At 39.5% G+C, this 20,220-nt stretch overlaps 1 protein-coding gene across 2 annotated transcripts in view; it reads left to right on the top strand.

The window, feature by feature from the left end:
* Positions 1 to 20,119, top strand: part of Atl1 (atlastin GTPase 1) — a 79,400-nt gene extending 59,281 nt beyond the window's left edge. Inside the window, exons 8-15 of one of the 2 annotated variants that reach the window (XM_005376821.2) lie at positions 8,792 to 8,884; positions 10,026 to 10,164; positions 12,172 to 12,299; positions 13,412 to 13,468; positions 14,810 to 14,881; positions 16,707 to 17,138; positions 18,255 to 18,269; positions 19,892 to 20,119. In XM_005376821.2, coding sequence (XP_005376878.1) covers positions 8,792 to 8,884; positions 10,026 to 10,164; positions 12,172 to 12,299; positions 13,412 to 13,468; positions 14,810 to 14,881; positions 16,707 to 17,138; positions 18,255 to 18,269; positions 19,892 to 20,002 — 1,047 coding nt within the window. In that variant the 3' untranslated portion in view covers positions 20,003 to 20,119. The remainder of the gene's footprint in view (positions 1 to 8,791; positions 8,885 to 10,025; positions 10,165 to 12,171; positions 12,300 to 13,411; positions 13,469 to 14,809; positions 14,882 to 16,706; positions 17,139 to 18,254; positions 18,270 to 19,891) is intronic. The other variant, XM_005376822.2, reaches the window with a different exon arrangement.
* Positions 20,120 to 20,220: the final 101 nt, after the last annotated feature.

Here is a 20,220-nt window from a genome sequence, read left to right as displayed (position 1 = left end):
TAGGAAGATACCAGCTTTATTAATTTGGATAGAATTGTGATAAAAATTTAAACATTGCCTGAGGAAATAAGATGAGGGGTAATGATACTTTATAAATAATTTTATATAAAATTACACTTTCAACAAATTTGAAATAGAATTTTTAGCTCTGAAGTAGAGTAAAATTATAAACAAGGTCTATTGCAAATGGCATACGTGAAGACAATCAAGAAAATGAATAGATGATTTAACAGATTGTTTTATTCTTTGAAAAATTATACCAAACTTGAATCAAATAAAGGCATCTGCTTGTGTACATAAAAATCATAATTAAAAAGGGGAACTAAGGCCAAAGTGTGTTTAGTTTTAAAAAGCGTTATTGAAGGACAAGTGTAGCCAGTGGTATGCTGGTAAGTACTTACAGCTGGCTCAGGAGAAGGGAGCAGGTGGGCCTGACCTCTGCATTTACTGATCTCTGTAGTGTAAATACCTTCACCACGGCTGATGTCAGGCTATCAATGTGATGTCAGATGACTTGCCAAATTCCTAAAATTTTAATAACTATTCCTTGCAAGTCCTTATGAGACAGTTCTAACCCACGTAGCACACCTAGGAAATACAACCCATATTAAGGTATGATGCAGCGTTTTCTAAGTGACTTTGCTTACTTTCTCACTTGTTTTTCTCACCAAGAGCACTTGAATCTTAAGTGGCAGGATTGGCTTCATCAGCGTATGTATTCTGTAAAATAACTAGGTTCTTTACAGTAGCTTCCCTTTAGGACTTCAGAAGCTTCAGTTGAGAATCACAGTACTTTTTCTAAAATTTAAACATAGTTGTGTTCAGTAGCTGTGCTAATTTTACAAGGACCTGGAGTAATCATTTACAGCTTTAAGAACCTAGTAAAAACTATCCCATCAAGTGTGATAGATGTGTTTCCCTCTTGGTCTGCTATGAATTTTTCTTTCTTGGTCATTTGGACTCACATAAACCACACCTGGCCCCACGTCACTCTTTATTGGGATAATCGCACCCTTAGGTCCGGATCTTTATTACTAATTGTGGGGATTTTTTCAGATTGTCAGGTGTTATTTGAAGTTCACTCGACATACTGTTTACCAGCTCCAGCAAGGAAGTCTTGCTCTACTGCTCTCTGTTAACGTGTTTGTGAAGGGGCAGTAATTTGTATGTCTTGTTGCGAGGTGGCTCCGATTTGAACGTGTTAGGTTCCTGCCGGCATGCGTGTACCACCAGTAGTTCAAGCCTGTCAGCTCTCAGATACTTGTGACCCCAGGAGAGGCTTATTTTCCATGTGTGCGGCTCTTGTCTCTGAATATGCCTGTCACCCACAGCCTCTCAGGATTGCTGGGGTGTGGTAATGGAGAGGTTTTCACTGTGTCATGTGGTAATTACAGGGTTTGTTATTGGGTCTCCATTGAAAACAAATTTCCGTTAGGCTGGAGTACAGACTCTAAGATGCCCTCTGTGATACCAGTACGTGCTTCTTCTGGCTATTGCACTCCTGGAGTTTACGGCTTAACCATTTCATGCCCTCTAATTATGTAGGCCACAAAGAAAAGGAAATATTACTGAGTTTGCTAAAGTACTGTAGTCTCAGCATTTATTAAAGCCAGTATTTTAGATGTCAGTACATTTCTCAGTGGTATTTCTACACGATGGAAGTGTCTATAGCAGGCCAGTCTACAAGAGCCTATTTAATCTACAATAAATGTGAGTAGCAGTCACAATACTCCTGAGGCCTGGTCTCTTTATGCCTAAAAGTATCCAGTGATTCCTGGCCGTCTCTGAGGCCTGGAGCCCTGGCGTAGAAGGGAAGTTCTGGCAGGACGTAGGCGATGTGGCTGGCAGAGAAGAGGTGGGGTTGCATGCGCAGCTTGCTGACAGGTACAAAGCAAGCTTTTATAACCGCTTCAGTGAGAATGACTCAGGTCTGTTAACTCAGAATCCTTGTTTTGGGATAGGAGACTATGTACTTTCTGGGTTAATCGTAAGATTTCAGGATTGATTTAGCCACTGTGCGCACCCTGGCAGAGGGCCTCAGAGGAAGGGGAGGTTCTGGTAGCAGAGCGATGGGGTGCCATTGCCGGGGCAGGTGATTAGTAAATTAGGGTTTGCCTGTAATAGAAAAACAAGCATAAATCCTAAAACGCTTTCCTGCAAACTTGCTTTTGTTTTTCTTGAAATCCTTATCCTCTTAAGCATAGATTTTAGGACTATTTACATTCATTATCTTCTCTTTCGCCTCTCCATTGCTTCGTTTTATGGGACGGTTAATTTATTCTAGTTTTTCCCATAACATTTTCTTCCAGTGCTGAGCTTTGAGCCTAGGGCATTGCACACACTAGGCAAATGCTGTCTGCTGAGTTATAGCCCCTCCCCTCCTGTGGCATTTTATTAACCATCTTCATGTGCTTAACCCCTCCTCAACTTCCTAGCAGATCAGTCCTGCCAGTTTTATGGTTAAACCAAAGGTTTCTGGAAAGTAATGGTAGGCAAAGCATGTAATAATAATACGTATTAGGACAATCCTGTTTCTGACAATTTCTCATTCAAAATGGGCCTAATGTAGGCAGTTAGGAATTATTTTACTCTAATTTGCTTAATTATATTTAAGAGCCCTTTATTCCCATGGTTTAAGAATGTTCATTTACAGAATTTTTTGGTAATGACTTCAGCTGCTCTGAAACAAAACATCCTTGGGCAAATATCTGTGATGCTTGGAACTGCCAAATAATAACAGAAAATACATGACCTCACTGAGAGAAAGAGGCCACTGTCTGCCTGCTAGGGCTGAAAATTAAAGGAGAGGATCTGAGGCTAAGGACAAGGACACTATCTGAGAAACGACTTTCCTCCCCTTGTGCTGCTCAGAGAGCAATGCAGGTGATCCGAGAGCTGTGTGAGTTAGCAGAAATACACTCTGACTACCCAGAATTAGGTCAGGGTATGGACCAGGATTCTCCCAGTTGCTCATTTAGGTACATGAAATGTCCAGGAGAGCTGCATAAAATGACAATTTATTGAGCACTTAGTTTGTTCCAGATGCTGTGCTAAGCATTTTGTATATTATTCAAATTAAATGTTCACTGGAGTTTCATGAAATAAATAATATTACTATGCTTTCTTTATTATTTTCTTTCTCTTTTTATCGAACAAAGAAACACTGAGTCTTAGAATAGCTAAAAAGCCTTCCTCCTGTTCATATATGTTGTGAAGTTGCAGAACTACCCCCAAACTGGGAAGAGGCTCAGAGCTGTTGTGTCCAGCTACTGTCTCTTAGTAACCCTAATTCTAGGATTTATTGAGCTATATTTTATGATCTTACATTTAATGAACATATTCCATTTCATTAAATTATAGAAGTCTTAAGTACAGGAGCTGTGTAGTTTATTTTAGCCTAGAGCACCGACTGATACTTTTTATGCAGTGGTTGTTCAATATATGCTTATCAATGGTATTGTAATGTCTGCATTTGAAATTGCATATAGTTTGTATGTAAGAGTATTCTTTGAGCTCAGAATTGGGAGGCTTACATTCAAGATCTGATGCAGCTATTTCTTATCCAGCTGAGCATTATAATATTAACCACAATACTAAGTCATACTTGGTGTGAGTGTGTGCAAGATCTTTTACTGGGTGTGAACTCTTCCCAAACCACAGAAACACAGTGATGAAATTTTCTTTAATGGGTAGGGGTAGGAGAGTTGCTGAATTTTTTACATTGGTTGAAAGTAACACTAAAAAGAAGAAAATAGCATCTTTCATTTGTTGAGACTAACAGAAAAACGTTAAGTGTTTTGGTTAGCCATAGTGATCGTGCTGTGTGTGGAACCGTCAGACTAAGGTGGTCCTGGGGCATGGTGTGTGGGTGCTTCAAGTCATGAGATGGGGCTGCTGCTGCTCTGCGGCGGAGAGGAGACTTGGGTTACTGGGTCAAGAGAGAAGCCATGAAAGGCAGCGAGTCTTTGATGTATACCGTGTTGTTGACTTTTTTTGTGTGTATACCTGTGGTGGCCTGATCTTTTTAATGAAAGAAAGATTGATGATAATTTGGAAGGGATTCTGGGCTCTTCTTTTCTTCTCATGTTGTTGTAGAATTTTGCTCAGAGATTCTTCAGTTTCTTTTTAAAATCATTTACAGAGAAGTATTCTCAGCCAACATGGGACATTTGTTCTTCCAGCAGATTTTTGGCTTGTGGTATCTGCAGAGGCTCTATCTATAGGACCCTGATGACTCTTGGAGAGTGGAGGGTATTTTGGTATTTTTACCTGGAGGGCTGCAAATTTGATTGCTACCTTTTTAACCATTTGCACCCTTTAAAAGGCAGCCATGTGTTAGGAATTCTAAGTTGACAATTCCTCGTTCACTTTTTTTTCTTCTGATTCCATATTCTGTGTCTGAGCACCATATGTTCCTTTCTTGTACATCAATATTTTATGTCAGGGAGCTTCGCAAGGCTTCCTTTATTTCAGCTATTTAGGTACCCAAAATAGCACTTGAAAGTTTCCTGAGGTTTTGAAATTTTTTATTGATTCATCTTTATTTTGTTTGGACTTTTGAATATTTGTCCAATTCACCTTTAAGAGAAAGTCTTCTGAGATGGCCTTCTGTGGTTTTTTCCCCTTTTTTTTCTTTATGCTCTAAAGGCCATTAAATTTGTAAAATTTATTATTTTTTAATGAACAGCTGAGTTAAATATTCTCCTGGTCGTTCTTATCCTACTGCTTTTAATGATTTTTCTCACCTGAAGGTCTAATAAATGAACTAGTTGGAACAGAGCTGGTAGTTCTGGACAGTAAATTTCTAACAAAATCCTGACTTCTGCAGCAACTTTTGTTTTCTAGATTAAAAGAAATTCCTTAAAACTTTATTATAGACAGGGGAAAAGTCAGCTTCTATAGATAGCCTTCTGGGCAATGTGACCACTCCTTTCCTGTGAAAACCCCCAAGGAAAGAGTAGCATGTTTAGGTGATCAGGGGAGGAAGCAGAAGGAATTAAATGGATAAAATGAGTTATAGGGGCTGGGGATTTAGCTCAGCGGCACAGCACCTGCCTGGCAAGCACAGGGTGGTGAGTTCAATTCCCGGTACCAGAAAAAACAAAAACAAAAAAGTGAGTTATAAAGATAAAACTGAGAGCCAGGCATGGTGGCGCACGCCTGTAATCCCAGCATTCATTAGGCTGAGGCAGGAGGATCGTTGTGAGTTTGAGACCAGCCTGTGTTACAAAATGAGTTCAAGGCCAGCCTGAACTGCACAGGGAGACCAAAAAAAAAAAAAAAAAGATTAAAACAGACAAAATCGAGAGGTACTACTCTGGAACCAACAGTTTGTTTTGAGGCCTTACTTTACTAATTGAAGAAGCTAGCTAATGCGTATTTGGTACTTTATCTCTTTTTGTAGGGCTCCTCTTGACTGTATTTATTTTTATCTGTAAAAAATTTACCATAGTAGGCACTGTCACTGTAGTAGTCCTTTTAGTGCAAAAGTTGGGTTATAGTGCGATAAAAGTAGCGGGCAGAAGTTCTCCCACGAGGAGGTCAAAGCTTTGACGCAGGCACACATGTTAGCCAAACCTGCGTGCTCATGACACAGCGACCTTGGGTTGCTCAGGCCAGCAGAGACCAGCCAGTGCTGTGCAGTCAGAGGTCAGGCAGTCATGGGTCCTGTCTTGCGGTAGTGATTCTTTCGTCCTCGTGAAGGTTTGTAGGGCGCCCAAGAGAATGTTCGACTAATTATTTTTACGTAAATTGACTGCTAGTCTGATGGACTTCCACCCATCAGTCTTTGGGGCAGCTTGAATTGAACCGGAGACCTCTCAGGCTTACACGTCCTTCCGTTCTTCTAGAGCACTTCTTAAGCAGTTCAGGATAAAGCAAAAACATGAGACAAGACTGCGTACATACTGTCAGAAGAAACTGAAACAAGCAGTGGAAACATACAGTTCCAATGCAGAAGTGGTCACTAAATGGTGCACCCGCCTCCAACCCAGTCTGGTAACGTTATATAAGAATTAGGTGTAAATGGGTGTGCTGGCACATGCCTATAGTCCCAGCACTCTAGGGGGCTGAGGCGAGTACCATGAGTTTGCAACCAGCCTGGGCTACGTGGCGAGTTCAAGGCCAGCCTGCAGCATAGCAAAACGCTGTCTAAAGAAGGTGTATATATATATATATCTGTGGCCCTTTATATTTATACACATAAACAACTATATGCACAGATATGTATATGCATATATACAGATACGTGCATATATGTACGTGCATATATGCACAGATATGTATAATTATTTATCAAATGAGTGTGCGTCCCAAAAATCAAGGTCAAATTACTCTGTGGTATAGTTAGTTCATACCACTCATGAGAACCAATTGTTAAATATTTAGGAATTACATGGTTCAATTATTAAACCAGTAGTAGCTGGAAATCATCCAGGGTGGTACATTTACTCCGCAGAACCTGGAAAATAATACAGGTCAAGACTGTTTTTGGTGAGAGAGCCAGTTCCCTAGCACGTCGCTGGCTTGGCACATCGGGCAGGGCACTGGGAGCTTGGGCCCTGGCGTTTATTTCCTGATTACTATTACATGTTGCTATTTTGAAAAACTGACTTCATGTTTAACTCTGTCCTACACATGGTCCTCATTTCTTTGAGTAACAGAGATGCCCAGTAAACAAGAGCAAGAAATGAGACTGAAATCTCGCAAGAGAATTGTAAAATGCAGCCAAAACCATACACTTAGTCGTATTTATTCTGGCTCACGAACCTCTATTTTGCAAAAGTTGCTTGCTAGTTAACTTCTATTTTTAAAACACATGTTTTAGGTAGAAATGTTTCAAATTATTATATTTTGACAAAATTTTTGACAAAAATTGGCGTCTATTTAAATATAGTAGCTGTGGGTATTTTTAATTCTCCACACAAAAAGTCTTGTCTCCTCACAAGAACTACAGAACAAAAAGAGAGGCAGGAGGAGCTCTATCTTAGTAAAGTAAGAAATACCCACAAAACACACTTAGACGTGTGTCCTGAAAAAAGATATGACCTAAGAGTGTTATATCCAAAAGAATTCAAGTATAAAGGGCCTAAACTGTTATCAGAATGTAACAAGGCAAGAAATATCGTTCTCCAGTCCCCTGAATGAGAACTCTACCAAGCTATGAGCTTCACATAAACAAAAGATGACATAGGACTGAGGTGAGTATTAAATGTATATTTGTGGAACTTAGACCAAATGAGAGATAAAAGAGAGAACATAATATGTGATATCTATATATGTAAATAAATGAATAAATTTGAAATATAAAAGAATGAAGAGAGAATATAGCCCAAAATATTAATTATTGGATTAAATATTTTTACTGGTTAATGATAACACTGGGATTGCTGCTCTAAGGCTGCTGTGTATGCAGTATAGCATAAAAATAAGTACTTTCGGGCTACCAAAATTCAGTCGCTACTTGTACCTACAGGGTAGGAGGGTTGGGAAAAAAAGTATCTTCTAGGAAAAAAGTATAATGAAGTAATGTTAGTTGTTTTTCTGGACTTCTTTGGTTTGTGACATTTTTCAAAGGTTTTGAAAGTTGTAGTTAAAGATGAAATTTTTGATATATAGACTGAATTTCACAGTGAGTTTAAAGACACATAACTCATAAGCTGATTTTTTCCAAAATCTTCTGTCTTAATTTTAAAAGAATCTTTTAGAATATCTTGTGGTGAAAAATCAGCAGTATTTTGAATTTCAGCAAAATAGGTGGTGCATGCCTGTAATCGCAGCACTCAGGAGGCTGAGGCAGGAGGGCTAGTTCGAGGACTGCAAGTTCGAGGACAGCCTGGGCTACATAGTGAGTTCAGGGGCAGCTTGAACTATACAGGAAGACCCTGTCTCAAAAAACAAACAAACAAAAAAGAAACAAAAGAATTTCAGCAAGACAGTACTTGAAAGTCAGCAATCTCATTGGGGGGGTTGGTACTGGGAACTGAACCACTACTAGTACTTTGCATTGAGCTGCATCCCAGTTTGGGCTTAAACATGTGACGTTCATACCTCAGCTTCCCAGAGTGCTGGGATTACAGGCATGTGCCATTGTGCCTGACAAAAGTCAGTAGTATCTTAAGTGTCATCTAAATTTCTGGTTAATTTCAAGTATATTTTAACATTTTTATTTAAAAATGCAACATGTAAAGCAACATCATTTTTTATAAAATTGTTTCCCCTTTTAAAAAAAATTCCCGCCCTATCCCATTGTGTACACACTCCTCACCAAATGTTGATGTTGCATCCAGGTGAGATCTGGGGTGCATTCTAAGATTTTTTTTTCTGGACTTTGCTATATAGTTTGAACTTCGGTGAGAAGAGTGTGTGTGTCAGTTGTATAAAATGTGTATGTACCCTTCTATAAACATACGAAAACCATTTAAGACAGGAAAGCTGATCTTTTATGCCTGCACTCTGCTCTGGACATCGAGACGGAAGACTCACGGGGGCGTTCCGTCCAGAGTCTGATCCCAGCCGCAGGGTCCGTCCGACCAGTTGCGTCGCCGGCTTCTTACCTGTGCGCGGGGCGCCTTCACTGTAGCCAGTAGGCAGGTTTCTGTCCCTCCTTAGCAGTAACGGGGTATGATCTCGCGAGTGAGAGACTGCTCAGAAACTTTCGAAGGTTGCTCTTTACTTCCACAGTGTAGTAACGCATACCACTCAGATGGCAAAGACGTTAGCGTCTGTTTCAGTAAGAAGCAGACGAAGCCCTGAAAGTCTCCTTATCGAATCCTTCCTTGTCACTTTGCAGAGTTTGATATTTCTCGTTCGAGACTGGAGTTTCCCCTACGAATTCTCATATGGGGCTGATGGTGGTGCCAAGTTCTTGGAAAAACGCCTCAAGGTCAGTGGGATATTTAGTTGGGTTCATGGCATTTTTACCTCTACTAATCTAAAATTAATTTTTGGAAGATTTGCTGCACAGATACTTAGTAGCCATAATTTCATTTCACCTCTAAAAGATCTCTATAAACAAAGATTAATAAACTGCTTTCAGAGTTATAACTTAAATGTTACTAATAATTTTGATTAAAATAGAATTCTTTCATAGAGATCTAGAAAATAATTATTCCTAAAGGTAAAACCTTTACTTTGAAGAATTAAATCAGTTGAAGATGGATAGTACAAATATCTGGATACACTTTTAGTAGAGGTGTAAAGAAACGTCTGCTTTTGAATTTCCCAAAGTCACTCTTAGCACATTTGCTCACAGTTCACAGTATGGAAGTTAGAAGAGTTCTACTTCCTAATTCATGATAGTGCACTTTGTATGAATTATTTTTACATTGAGCAGATACCACAAAAAATACCTCGGGAGAAATCGCGAAAAAAACTGAAATTTAAAAAAAGCACCTTGAGTATCAGGATCGATAAGCCTACCTTTTTAGGTAGATGGTTACTTCTAGAGTAGTTTGTCTACACTACAGACTGTCAAATACACATCTTAAGAAGGGAGAGACTAGGGGCTGGGGATTTAGCTCAGCGGCACAGCGCCTGCCTGGCAAGTACAAGGTCGTGAGTTCGATTCCCGGTACCAGAAAAAAAAAAAGAAAGGAGAAACTGGACTTCCAAGTAAACAAGCATTCAGATACCTCTCTACAATATAAGTGTATACTTACCAAGCAACAGGAACCTACCTTTACCATCTCAAAAAAGAGCAACCTCTTATGATCTATTTGTGTCCTCTATGAGCACTTTGAAATAAAATTTGAATTTGTAAGACCTGGAGTAAAACCCTGCTAATTTGTACTCAAAGTGGGAATGCCCATCTGAGTAGCGTAGGGCGTACACTTGCTGATTGTAATGACTGTGCTGTGTGTACGGTACTTACATACTGCTGTTGGAACAATTTCACCAAGACTTTTCTCTCTTTAGTGGCAGCCCTGTTACGTCATTTTTGGCATTGTGGGACCAAATATAGCAAATGTAAGATGCCACAGAATTCCTTTGCAAGTGAATGTAAACTTTAGGACAATTTATTGCAGGTCTCAGGGAACCAGCACGAAGAACTGCAGAACGTTCGAAAGCACATCCACTCCTGCTTTACCAACATTTCCTGTTTCCTGCTACCTCATCCTGGCCTAAAAGTAGCTACCAATCCAAACTTCGATGGAAAACTGAAAGGTCTGTCTGCCTCTTAATGGATGTGTTGGTTCATTCAGCATGCTGAAAGAAATACCATTTCATTTCCTGGGCTTATTGCTGCTAGTGTCGTGTATCCACAGAGGCGAGGCTGATGATTAGAAGTTGCCAAGAGAAGGGAGACTCCTGGTCTGGCCCTAGCGGCCCTCCTCAGCGGCCTGTAGGATGGTTTGGTTGCGGAATTGTGTACTGCCTGGGAAGGCAGACTGAGTGCGGGCTTCACCTGCAGACAGCCACCCTCACGCTCTCACTCTCTGCACCGAGAAATGCCACTTAACGTCTTTGAGCCTGATTTTCCTTACTTAGGTTAAAAGTGAAAAAACAAACGTCTATCATAATTGAATGCTGTATTATTAAATTACATATTAAGAGGCTGAAAGAAACATTGCATAGTACTGAATTTAGGCTCTTTAAAGGTGATAGTGAAGAATTTAATTGTCAGTTATTAAAAACTTCAAAGTGAAAGCTTTTCTGAATGACAACCAGTTTCCACAAAACAAAAACGCAGTGTTTTTCATATAGTATATACTTAGAATATGCATTTATCTCCTTAACAGGGGTAGACTGTTTTATATTCCAAAGCAGCTCAACCTATTTTTTAAAGGGGTGGAGGTAGAGGTGTAAGGGTCTGCAGAAACAGACAAACAGAAGTTGGTCTTTCCCTAGGAGGTGTCCCCAGACTCCGGACATACTTTGCAGTGACTACAGGGTAGCTCAGAGACATTCCTGACTTCTTTACTTGTAGGATAGCACTGAGTGTATCCCTGAGTTGAGGCATTTATTGAATTACTGTGGACTTTCTGCGTTGTGATAAGGCTTACACCATAACAAGTTCTTCAGGAAAATTTCAGTCAAAGGAATTTTAAATTGCTTTTAAAAAAGAACAACCTAACTTGGATCCAGTTTTTAGAAATTGAGAGATTTGAAAAGCAAAAGTATTTTTCCCCTGTAGCCATGGCATCTACTCTCAGACACCTGATATTTAATTTCGGCAGTTAATACCATAAATAGAATCCTAGATTTCTTCACGATCAGCACTGCTGTTGTAGACATTTATCACCTTTTCATAATGGAACAGGTAGCAGTAAGCACATCTACCCACGGGTGCCAGGGTCCTGTCATTTCTCCGTCACTAGGAAATTCCAGCCCAGTAGTAAACACACAGACTCTTGATATTGTGCCATTACCTAATGGCTTCAGTGTGTTTGGAATAATTACATAAAAAAAGGCCTTCCACAAAGCCTGTCTTTCTTCTCCGGAGTTAGGAGCTGTAAACAAGCAGGGGAGGAGCGGGCCTTCAACAGCAGTCCACTATTGGGACAGAAAAGTACTCTGGCTTGTTCCATTGTGTTGTATACCATCACATTTCTTAAATTAACTGATGCAGTTTGCAATGAATGAGCTCAGGGAGAGTGTTGAAGGCAGGTCATGCAAGTATAGACTCTTACTAACGTTTGTTCTCTATCAGCTTTAGCCAACATGCTTACACGTACATTGATCTACAAAATCTGTTACAGCTGTCTGTTAAGTTGTGAGCTCCCCAAAGAAGCTAGCTTGGGAGAAAGAAACAAAAGCTGGCTTCATTTGGCCTAAAAGTTCCATTTTAATAAGGCTTTTATAACTTAAAGGATTACTGCTAAGTCTGTTTTGTGTACAGAAGTGTTCTAACTTGCCTGCATGTTTCCTTGGGCAGCTTTGAAAGTTTACCTTTAGTATTTTTCCATTCCACCTTGAATCTTGTAATTGAGTGTGATTTCTACCCAGGATATCTTACAGCTGTCCATGCTGTTCTCCAGAGAACTGGCATCTGAGTGATGGTCTCTGGGAAAGAAAAATCTGAATACAAACAGTTGTGCAAAAGTTGTTCTTTGATAATAGCTGCTCCCATACTGTTTCACACACAGAAATAATTTTCTAGCTCAGTATCAGTAGTGATCACTGTTACTACTATTTTTCCTTGGTTCCTCACAGTATTTGCTTTTCTTATAGAAATAGATGATGAATTCATCAAAAACTTGAAAATACTGATTCCTTGGTTACTTAGTCCTGAAAACCTCGACATCAAGGAAATCAATGGGAATAAAATCACCTGCCGAGGTCTGGTGGAGTACTTCAAGGTATCACTCGTTCTGGAGCACTGTGCGTGTGTGTGCTGGAGTCTGCTGCCCACAAGCGAAGCACACGCTCTAACCGGGGTCCATAAACAGGATTTTAAACCCAAAGACACTTGCTTCTGCATTTTGCTTTACTTTTGAGGAAACTCCTTAGAGACACTTTACTGTTCCCTTTTGTCTTGAAGGAAATGTATTTTGAAGTCTTTGTGTTTTGTTTTGTTTTGTCGGGAGAGTGTTTTCCAGGGCCTTTGACTGCTACTGAATTCTACTTTCACTCTGAAGATTTTCCCCAAAGGGACTATGCCTCCTTGTGAGAGAAAATTCTCACGCACTTCCTGCTGTCCATGCTGAGAGCCAGTTTGAAGTGGAATTATTTTAAATTTGCATTTGCCGGTTTACCTCAGTTACCACTGAAAACTTCTTACCAATTTATGTATTTAGTGGAGAATTTCGATCTAATTTGTGGATTGTTACTCCAAGATATTAACTTTTAAAATTCATGTTTTAGCTGTGCATGGTGGCGCACATCTGTAATCCTAGCACTCGGGAGGCAGAGACAGGAAGATTGCTGAGTTTGAGGCCAGCCTAGAATAGTGAGACCCTGTCTCAAAACAAAACAAAACAAAAATAAAACACCAGAATTCATATTTTATTATTTAAAATATCATATACCTCTTGTGTGATTAACTTACCTTAATGCTCTTCACAATAAATGACATTATTTAACATTTTAATTTTTACTACAACACGGTGAAGGACTTCACAACTTGGTAAGAAATTAGGATCTTTACACAAGTTATGATGTTAGCAGGGCACAGCTTCCTGGGGGTAACTGAAAACGGGAAATTCCTGACCCCAGGGGGATCTGAGCAGGTTTTAAAGAAGATGAATCGAGCCTTTAAGAAGGGTAGGGTTGTCACGTGAGATGCGTGAAAAGACCAGTCAGGAAAATGGAAAAACGTGAACTAAAAAAGCAAACAGTACAGCATGAGAAAGAAATGGTTGTAAGTTCCTGCGGATAGTTTTGAAATGTCAAGAACTTCAAATATAATTTAATGTAATTAAAGAAATGTTGAGTGCAATTACTTGCTAATGGGTCTTTCTCTTTTTCTTAGGCTTACATAAAGATCTATCAAGGTGAAGAATTACCACACCCCAAATCCATGTTACAGGTATTTATTATCAGGAGGCGTGATGCTTTCAACATGCTTGTCACTACAGCTAAGCTTTCCTACTTGAGTTCACATACATGCCAACCCATCATAAATAAGTCAGAAATATTGGATAGAATGATTTATTTCCTAAATAGTTAATTCCCCAGGCAAACAGGAAAAGTGTTACTTATTAATTAGGTGTTCATACTCCATCTCATTTCAGAAATATGTGAAAGTGGCCCAGATCACGTCCACCCACTGTGCTTCGAGCCCTCCGCCCCGCTCCTCCTTCCTCCCGCGTCATTCCTAGCCCCAGTGTCCCTCTTTACTTTTCTCTGTCCCTCTCCCCTTCCGTGTCTCATGAACCTGTGAATGCGTGAGAACATGTGGTATTTTTCTTTCGTTATCTGGCTTGTTTCACTCCACATAATGATCTCCAGTTCTGACCATGTTGCTGCAAATGCAGGATTTCATATTCATTGTGACTCAGCAGTACTGCGTTGTGTTGGCATGGGCGTTGATTCCGTATTTTGGCCATTGTAAGCAGCGCTGCAGTAAGCGTGGGCGTGCAGGTATCTTTCTGGCATAAGGCTTTCATCTCCTTTGGGGATGCACCCTGCAGCAGAGCTGCTGGATCATATGGGAGCTCCTAAGTGTTTTGAGGACTTGCCATACTGTCTTCTGCAGTGGCTGGAACTTACTTACGTTCCCACCAACAGTGTACAGAAGAGCATTCCTGCATAAACGTATTATATTGAGATACTTTTTTTTTTACTTTGTTTTGCAGTACTGGGGATTGAAAGGGGTACAAACACTAACACTACATGGTTTTCATTCTTTGTATGGAATTTGTTCTGCAAACACACCATGATTTAGATTACACATGTAAGAAGAAGTAGATAAGGAAGCCCGAGTTTTAAGCAAGTATGCAGTCTTCACAATTAAACATTAAGAAAGAAAAACTAGTTTTCCTTATATAGTTAAAAAATGTGAGTTCTTAAGTTTCCATTTTGCTATCAAGTGACATACAGTATTTCCTATGGATTTGGCTTTAGAGGACCTCCCACCTCACCCACCATTGTGGATGAGAAACTGGAAGTATTTCTTGAGAGGAAAAACCTAAATGAAAATTCATTTTAGAATTATAATTTATTGAGTAAAAATCTATGTTTTATGCATCTTGAAATTTTAATTGTACTAATTTTAAAATGTAGTGGACATAGTTCAAGTTTCAAATTATCTGATGACTTTTCGTTTCCTGCACATTTCTTCCACATGGTGCCCTGAAAGGTGAGCTGCCTAGGGAACTTCAATGAACATGAACCCTGTTTTACATTGTAATTTGTATCTTTTCCGAAGGCCACAGCAGAAGCTAACAATTTAGCAGCCGTTGCAACTGCCAAGGACACATACAACAGAAAGATGGAAGAGGTAAGAATGAAATATTTTAAATAAAGTCAGTTCTTTTTCATTGAATTCATCCCCTCCCCACACACACCACACCGTTACACATGCAAGGTTATTCTGACTTTCCTTTCAGCCTATATGCATATTTTTTGTATTCCTAAAATATTTTAAAAACAAGAACATTATGCGTAATTTTAAAGGCATCTCAGGTAAGTTGTCTCTATGATATAATATATTCCCATTCCCATTTTATTTTGGCCAAATCTTCCCACTATTCATAAGATCTAGTGGTTAAAATAATATGTGCTGCTCCCCCCCATACACCCTTATGTTCTGCCATTCCAGTATTTCTTGTAAAGATAAAGCCGTCTAGGAAAAAAAGAAATCAAACATCAAGGACTAGAATTTCTATATACTGTATTTCCTCATTTTTAGTTTTAACTAATATGATAGCTCTTTTTCCCCCTAAAATCATGATTACATCCAAAATTGATGGAGTCTTAGGATCAAGGGAACTGTAGGACTATGTAGAACGGCATTTATGATGTCAGTAGAGGACAATCAGATTAAAAGTATCTTCAATATAATTAAATCTCAAAGGGAATGGTATAGCTGAGATTTACCTTGTAACTTTTCAAAATATTGAAAATATGTGGTTCAGAAACATTTAATATGCTCCTAGTCTCCAGAAGAAAACATTCAACAGGCTCCATTCAAAGTAAAGTCAGTGAAACTCCCGAAGAAAATTTTCTATTTCTCCATTTTACTGTGAGAGCTGTATAGCACTGATTATTCTTTTCATGTTCATTAGTGAAAATTATTTCAGTGTAGTTAGATTTCCTGGAGGAACTGGGATTGAAGCAATTTCTTGGCTCCTGATTCATTCTACGAATGAATTCAGTTTGCACACCAGATTTCAAAAAGGTCATGCCTTTTCGGCTCGAGGGACTGGAATTAAGTCATAAATAGCACTTCGCATATTAAAAGAGTCAGCGTTAAGAATGACTTTTATATAAGCCACTTGTACAACACAGCTACACTTACTAGCTACGCCTCCCAGACCCGGGGGTGGAAAGACGTGGGCTGGCAAACGCGCAGGCCCCTGCTCACTATGTGTTGCTTAACAGGGAAATGTTCCGGGAAATCTGTCGTTATGGAAATTTGTCACTCTGCAGACACCACATGGCACACTTACACAAACCAGAATGTGACAGATCATTCAACACGGTCTCTCGATACAGTCCAGAGTGAGGGAAACAGAAGAGGTGGATGTGGCTGCTGCCGACAGCACAGCACCCCGCTTCACAGGACACTTTTCTTAAGCAGAAATACACTGTAATGATAAAACGTACAGTAAATACGTTATTATCAAGCGTTCACACACTGTACGTAATTGTACATGCTGTATGTGTGGGTACACACATTTAGTTTTTTGTGGTGGTGGTGGTGGTACTGGGACTCAAACTCAGGGCTCTCCTTCAGCCCTTTTTTTTTTGAAGGTTGAGAGAGTCTCGATTAGTGGTCCAGGTGAGACTTGAACCTGTGATCACAGCACCCTGTGATACCCCTGCCTCAACCTCCCTAAGTGCTGGGATTACCGGGTGCGTGCACTGTGCCCAGCTGTGCTATACGGTACTTATAAGTGAAGGCAGCGCAGGTTACACCAGCATCGCCATAGTGAGAAATGACTGCCCTATCACCTGCAGTGTCACCAGGTGATAGAAAAGCAGTCCACCCGACTCTAACATCCTCACGCAGCATATGACTGTACCAGTGTTCTGAGAAAGTCAGCTAGCTCAATGAAAACTTGTGATAGTTGTTAATTTATATACTTGTCCACCTGATACAGATTTGTGGAGGTGACAAGCCATTTCTGGCCCCTAATGACCTGCAGACCAAGCATCTGCAGCTCAAAGAAGAGTCTGTGAAGCTGTTCCGAGGGGTGAAAAAGATGGGCGGGGAAGAGTTTAGCCGGCGTTACCTGCAGCAGTTGGAGAGTGAAATAGATGAACTGTACATCCAGTATATTAAGCACAACGATAGCAAAAATATCTTCCACGCAGCTCGCACCCCGGCCACACTGTTTGTCGTCATCTTTATCACGTATGTGATTGCTGGGGTGACTGGGTTCATTGGCTTGGACATCATAGCCAGCCTGTGCAACATGATCATGGGACTGACCCTCATCACCTTGTGCACCTGGGCGTACATCCGGTACTCCGGAGAATACCGGGAGCTCGGCGCCGTCATAGACCAGGTGGCTGCAGCTTTGTGGGACCAGGTAGGAGCGCTTAATTTTCTTCCCTTAAATTCAGCACCCATTTGAATGTCGTGTATGTAACAGGTATTGTATCAGATGTCAAAAAGCATACAGATAAATATGACTTGGGCCTGTCTTCAAAATTTTACAATCTGGCATCATGGCAAGATAGAGTATGTGAAGTCCTACACTGTTTTCCAGTTCATATTTCAGTGTTTTAAAAAATACATAGATGAAGCAGTATTTTTTTCTTCAAAAGTGAGAAAAGTTTTTATTTAGCTGATTGTGTTAAGACACAACAATCTACCATTTGACTAGCACTGACTTTGTTAGGCGCATGTCAACCACTGCAGCATATACGAACCTAAGTCATCACACCACTCCTTTTTCAAATAAACTCCTGAAAGCAGTAACAAATCACTCTAGTCTTTGAGCTAGATTTTTACCTCAAGCTATAGCATAAGCTAGCAGTCAGTCTCTGGATTAGCTAGCTGCTCATGGTCAGCTGTCTTTTCTGGCCAATCAGCCATTCCAGAGGGTCAGGGCCACAATAGTACACTGGGTAAACAACTGACTAGGGACAGGAAAGACAGTTACAAATCCACCTAGAACAATGATCAACTCACTGTAGCATTCTGGAAGTGTCTTTAGTTCATGAAAATTTAAGGAAATTCCCTGAAGTTTAAAGTTGAGAAAAATATTGGGTTTAAGACTTCTAAACATACGTAGTCTGTAGGAAACAAGGAATAGCTGCAATTCTCCAAGCTGAAAATCCCTGTGCATATTCCACAATAGAATTGAAACCGATGCCTTTAACGTATGACCGAAGATGGGAATGAAGTAAAAACTGGGTCCTCTAGCCATCATTGTCTGAAACAGTCCCGGACTCACAAAAAGTTGAAGATGGGCTATTTGAGATAAATCTCAAAACCCTCCAAGAATATGATACTGAAATCCCTCAGAAATACAGATTTTTAGTTGTAAAAAGATTTTGATAAAATATATAAACAATGTTTGTTCTTAAATGCTCACAAGTTAAACAAATGTTTATTATAAACAAAGTTGAATATCCTAATGCTATTAATAAAGCCCAATATATACTTTTCTTTTCTCCTTTTTAAACTGCCTTTGCCACAGGGAAGCACAAATGAGGTAAGTTGAACTTTTTTTTAAAGAGCTATATATTTATAAACACTGAAGTGTTTTTATTTTATAAACGACTAGGCATTAAAAGCTATCAGTATACTGAGAATTACTCTTTAGTAACTACTACTCTTAACGTCTGAATTTTTAACATATCCCAAACATACATAATTTGATTTGCACACACACAAAAAGAACTGATCACCATGAAAGAGTATGTCTCTTGAATGTGTAAAAAGTTTCAAAGTTCTTCAGCTGCCAAGGGAAGCAAGCAGTTAAAAAGACTAAATTTCATTAATTACTGAAGGGATAGCTGCAACCTGTAATTGTTTTTAAGTTTGGCTCTGAGCAACAGTTACCCTCACCGCTTCAAGCAGGTTCCTGGCCGCCCCGTCTATCCCACCATACCTCAGCTCCGGCCCGTGAAGTGTTCAGTTCTCCCACTGTGCTGCGACGTGTGCAGAACAGTTCACGGGAGGAAAGGATCCGAGCTTCCAGGAAGCAAGCAGTTTCTACACTGAGAAAAATGACCTCTGTGGAGTCATTTAGATTATTATTTTCAGGGAAACAAATCTGATTTTAAGCAACTACAAAAATAGCGTGTAGTTCTTTCCTTGGTTTCTACTGTACCATGTAACTGAATTATGCCCTCCCATCAAACACCATTCATACATTTAATATTTACAGGTCAATAAAAAAATATTTTATGTAAAACTCAGTAAAAATTCACTAAAAAGGCAAAAACAAATTTTAACTGTTAAAATAGTGACACAAATACAAAAGATTAATGGTATTTTTGGGGACTAGATTACTATTTAAAGGATATAAAGCTTTTACCCATCTCTTAAAAATATTCAAGAACTTTTTACAGACTATAGAACTAAATCAGACCTGTTAGTAAGAAGTGAGTGTTCAGTACGTGCAAGTCAGGGAGGAGATGACTCACACACTAGTTGGGTGGGGGACAGATATTTATGGGCACCTAAATAAAACAATACACAATTTGCTAAAATTCCTAGGATTCCAGCACTGTTACAAGGACACGAAGAACAATCAGAGGTGGTAATTTCAATGAGGAAAAGCTTTCTGAGGTGGTGTTTCTGAGTTAAGTTTTCATAAGATACAAACCAAGTAATTGAAACAAGGCAAGAAAACTATCAAGAGAGGGACGCAAGGGTGGGAGCGAGAGGACGGGGTGGCCTGTGTGCTCAGCGGCTTGACCATATCCAGAAAGAATGGTAAATAAAACCGATCCTATTCTGGAAAATACTGGCAGTCAAAAGGCACGAGCTTTCATAACTTGTCTAAAACTGATAATATTCACAATATGAGTGGTCTGCACAGCGCGGAGGTGTGGTAGTTGGGAAGCTATGCTCCAGGCAGTGCACAAGGTAGAAGGAAATACAGTCTGAGAATAAAACGTTTACCATGAAGGTCATTCTGCAAGAGGACACATGCTGGGAAGTCAGAAATAAATTATTCATTTCTGTCTCACATTGATGATATAGAAGATTCCAAATTCAGCATGTGAAATTTTAGTTTCATAAAGTAACTAAAAAGGAAAATTTTTAAGTGTTTGATAAAATGTTTTATAATCCCTTTTTAAAATAATCCTGATTTTTGTATTCTAGGCTTTATACAAGCTTTACAGTGCAGCAGCAACCCACAGACATCTGTATCATCATGCTTTTCCTGCACCAAAGTCAGAAGCTCCTGAACAATCGGAAAAGAAGAAAATTTAATCCAAATTTTAAAAATACAAGTGCATGACCAGCTGTCAGTTAAATATTGTTTTTTGTTTCCATGCAAACATTCAAAGTGCTTCCATGAGAACAGAATAAAATACCATACACTTCCAAGACTGCATAAAGGTTTAGTTCCTTTACTCCAGTGTTTATAAGCAGATGTATGTATGCATGGTTATATCATTTTGTTAACATGTACAGTTTCCTGATTTTTG

The sequence above is a fragment of the Chinchilla lanigera genome, unplaced genomic scaffold (assembly GCF_000276665.1).
Source record: "Chinchilla lanigera isolate Chin_1 unplaced genomic scaffold, ChiLan1.0 scaffold00008, whole genome shotgun sequence".
Taxonomy (NCBI): domain Eukaryota; kingdom Metazoa; phylum Chordata; class Mammalia; order Rodentia; family Chinchillidae; genus Chinchilla; species Chinchilla lanigera.
The sequence above is the reverse complement of the archived record's forward strand: the minus strand, read 5'-3'. Positions and strand labels throughout refer to the sequence as shown.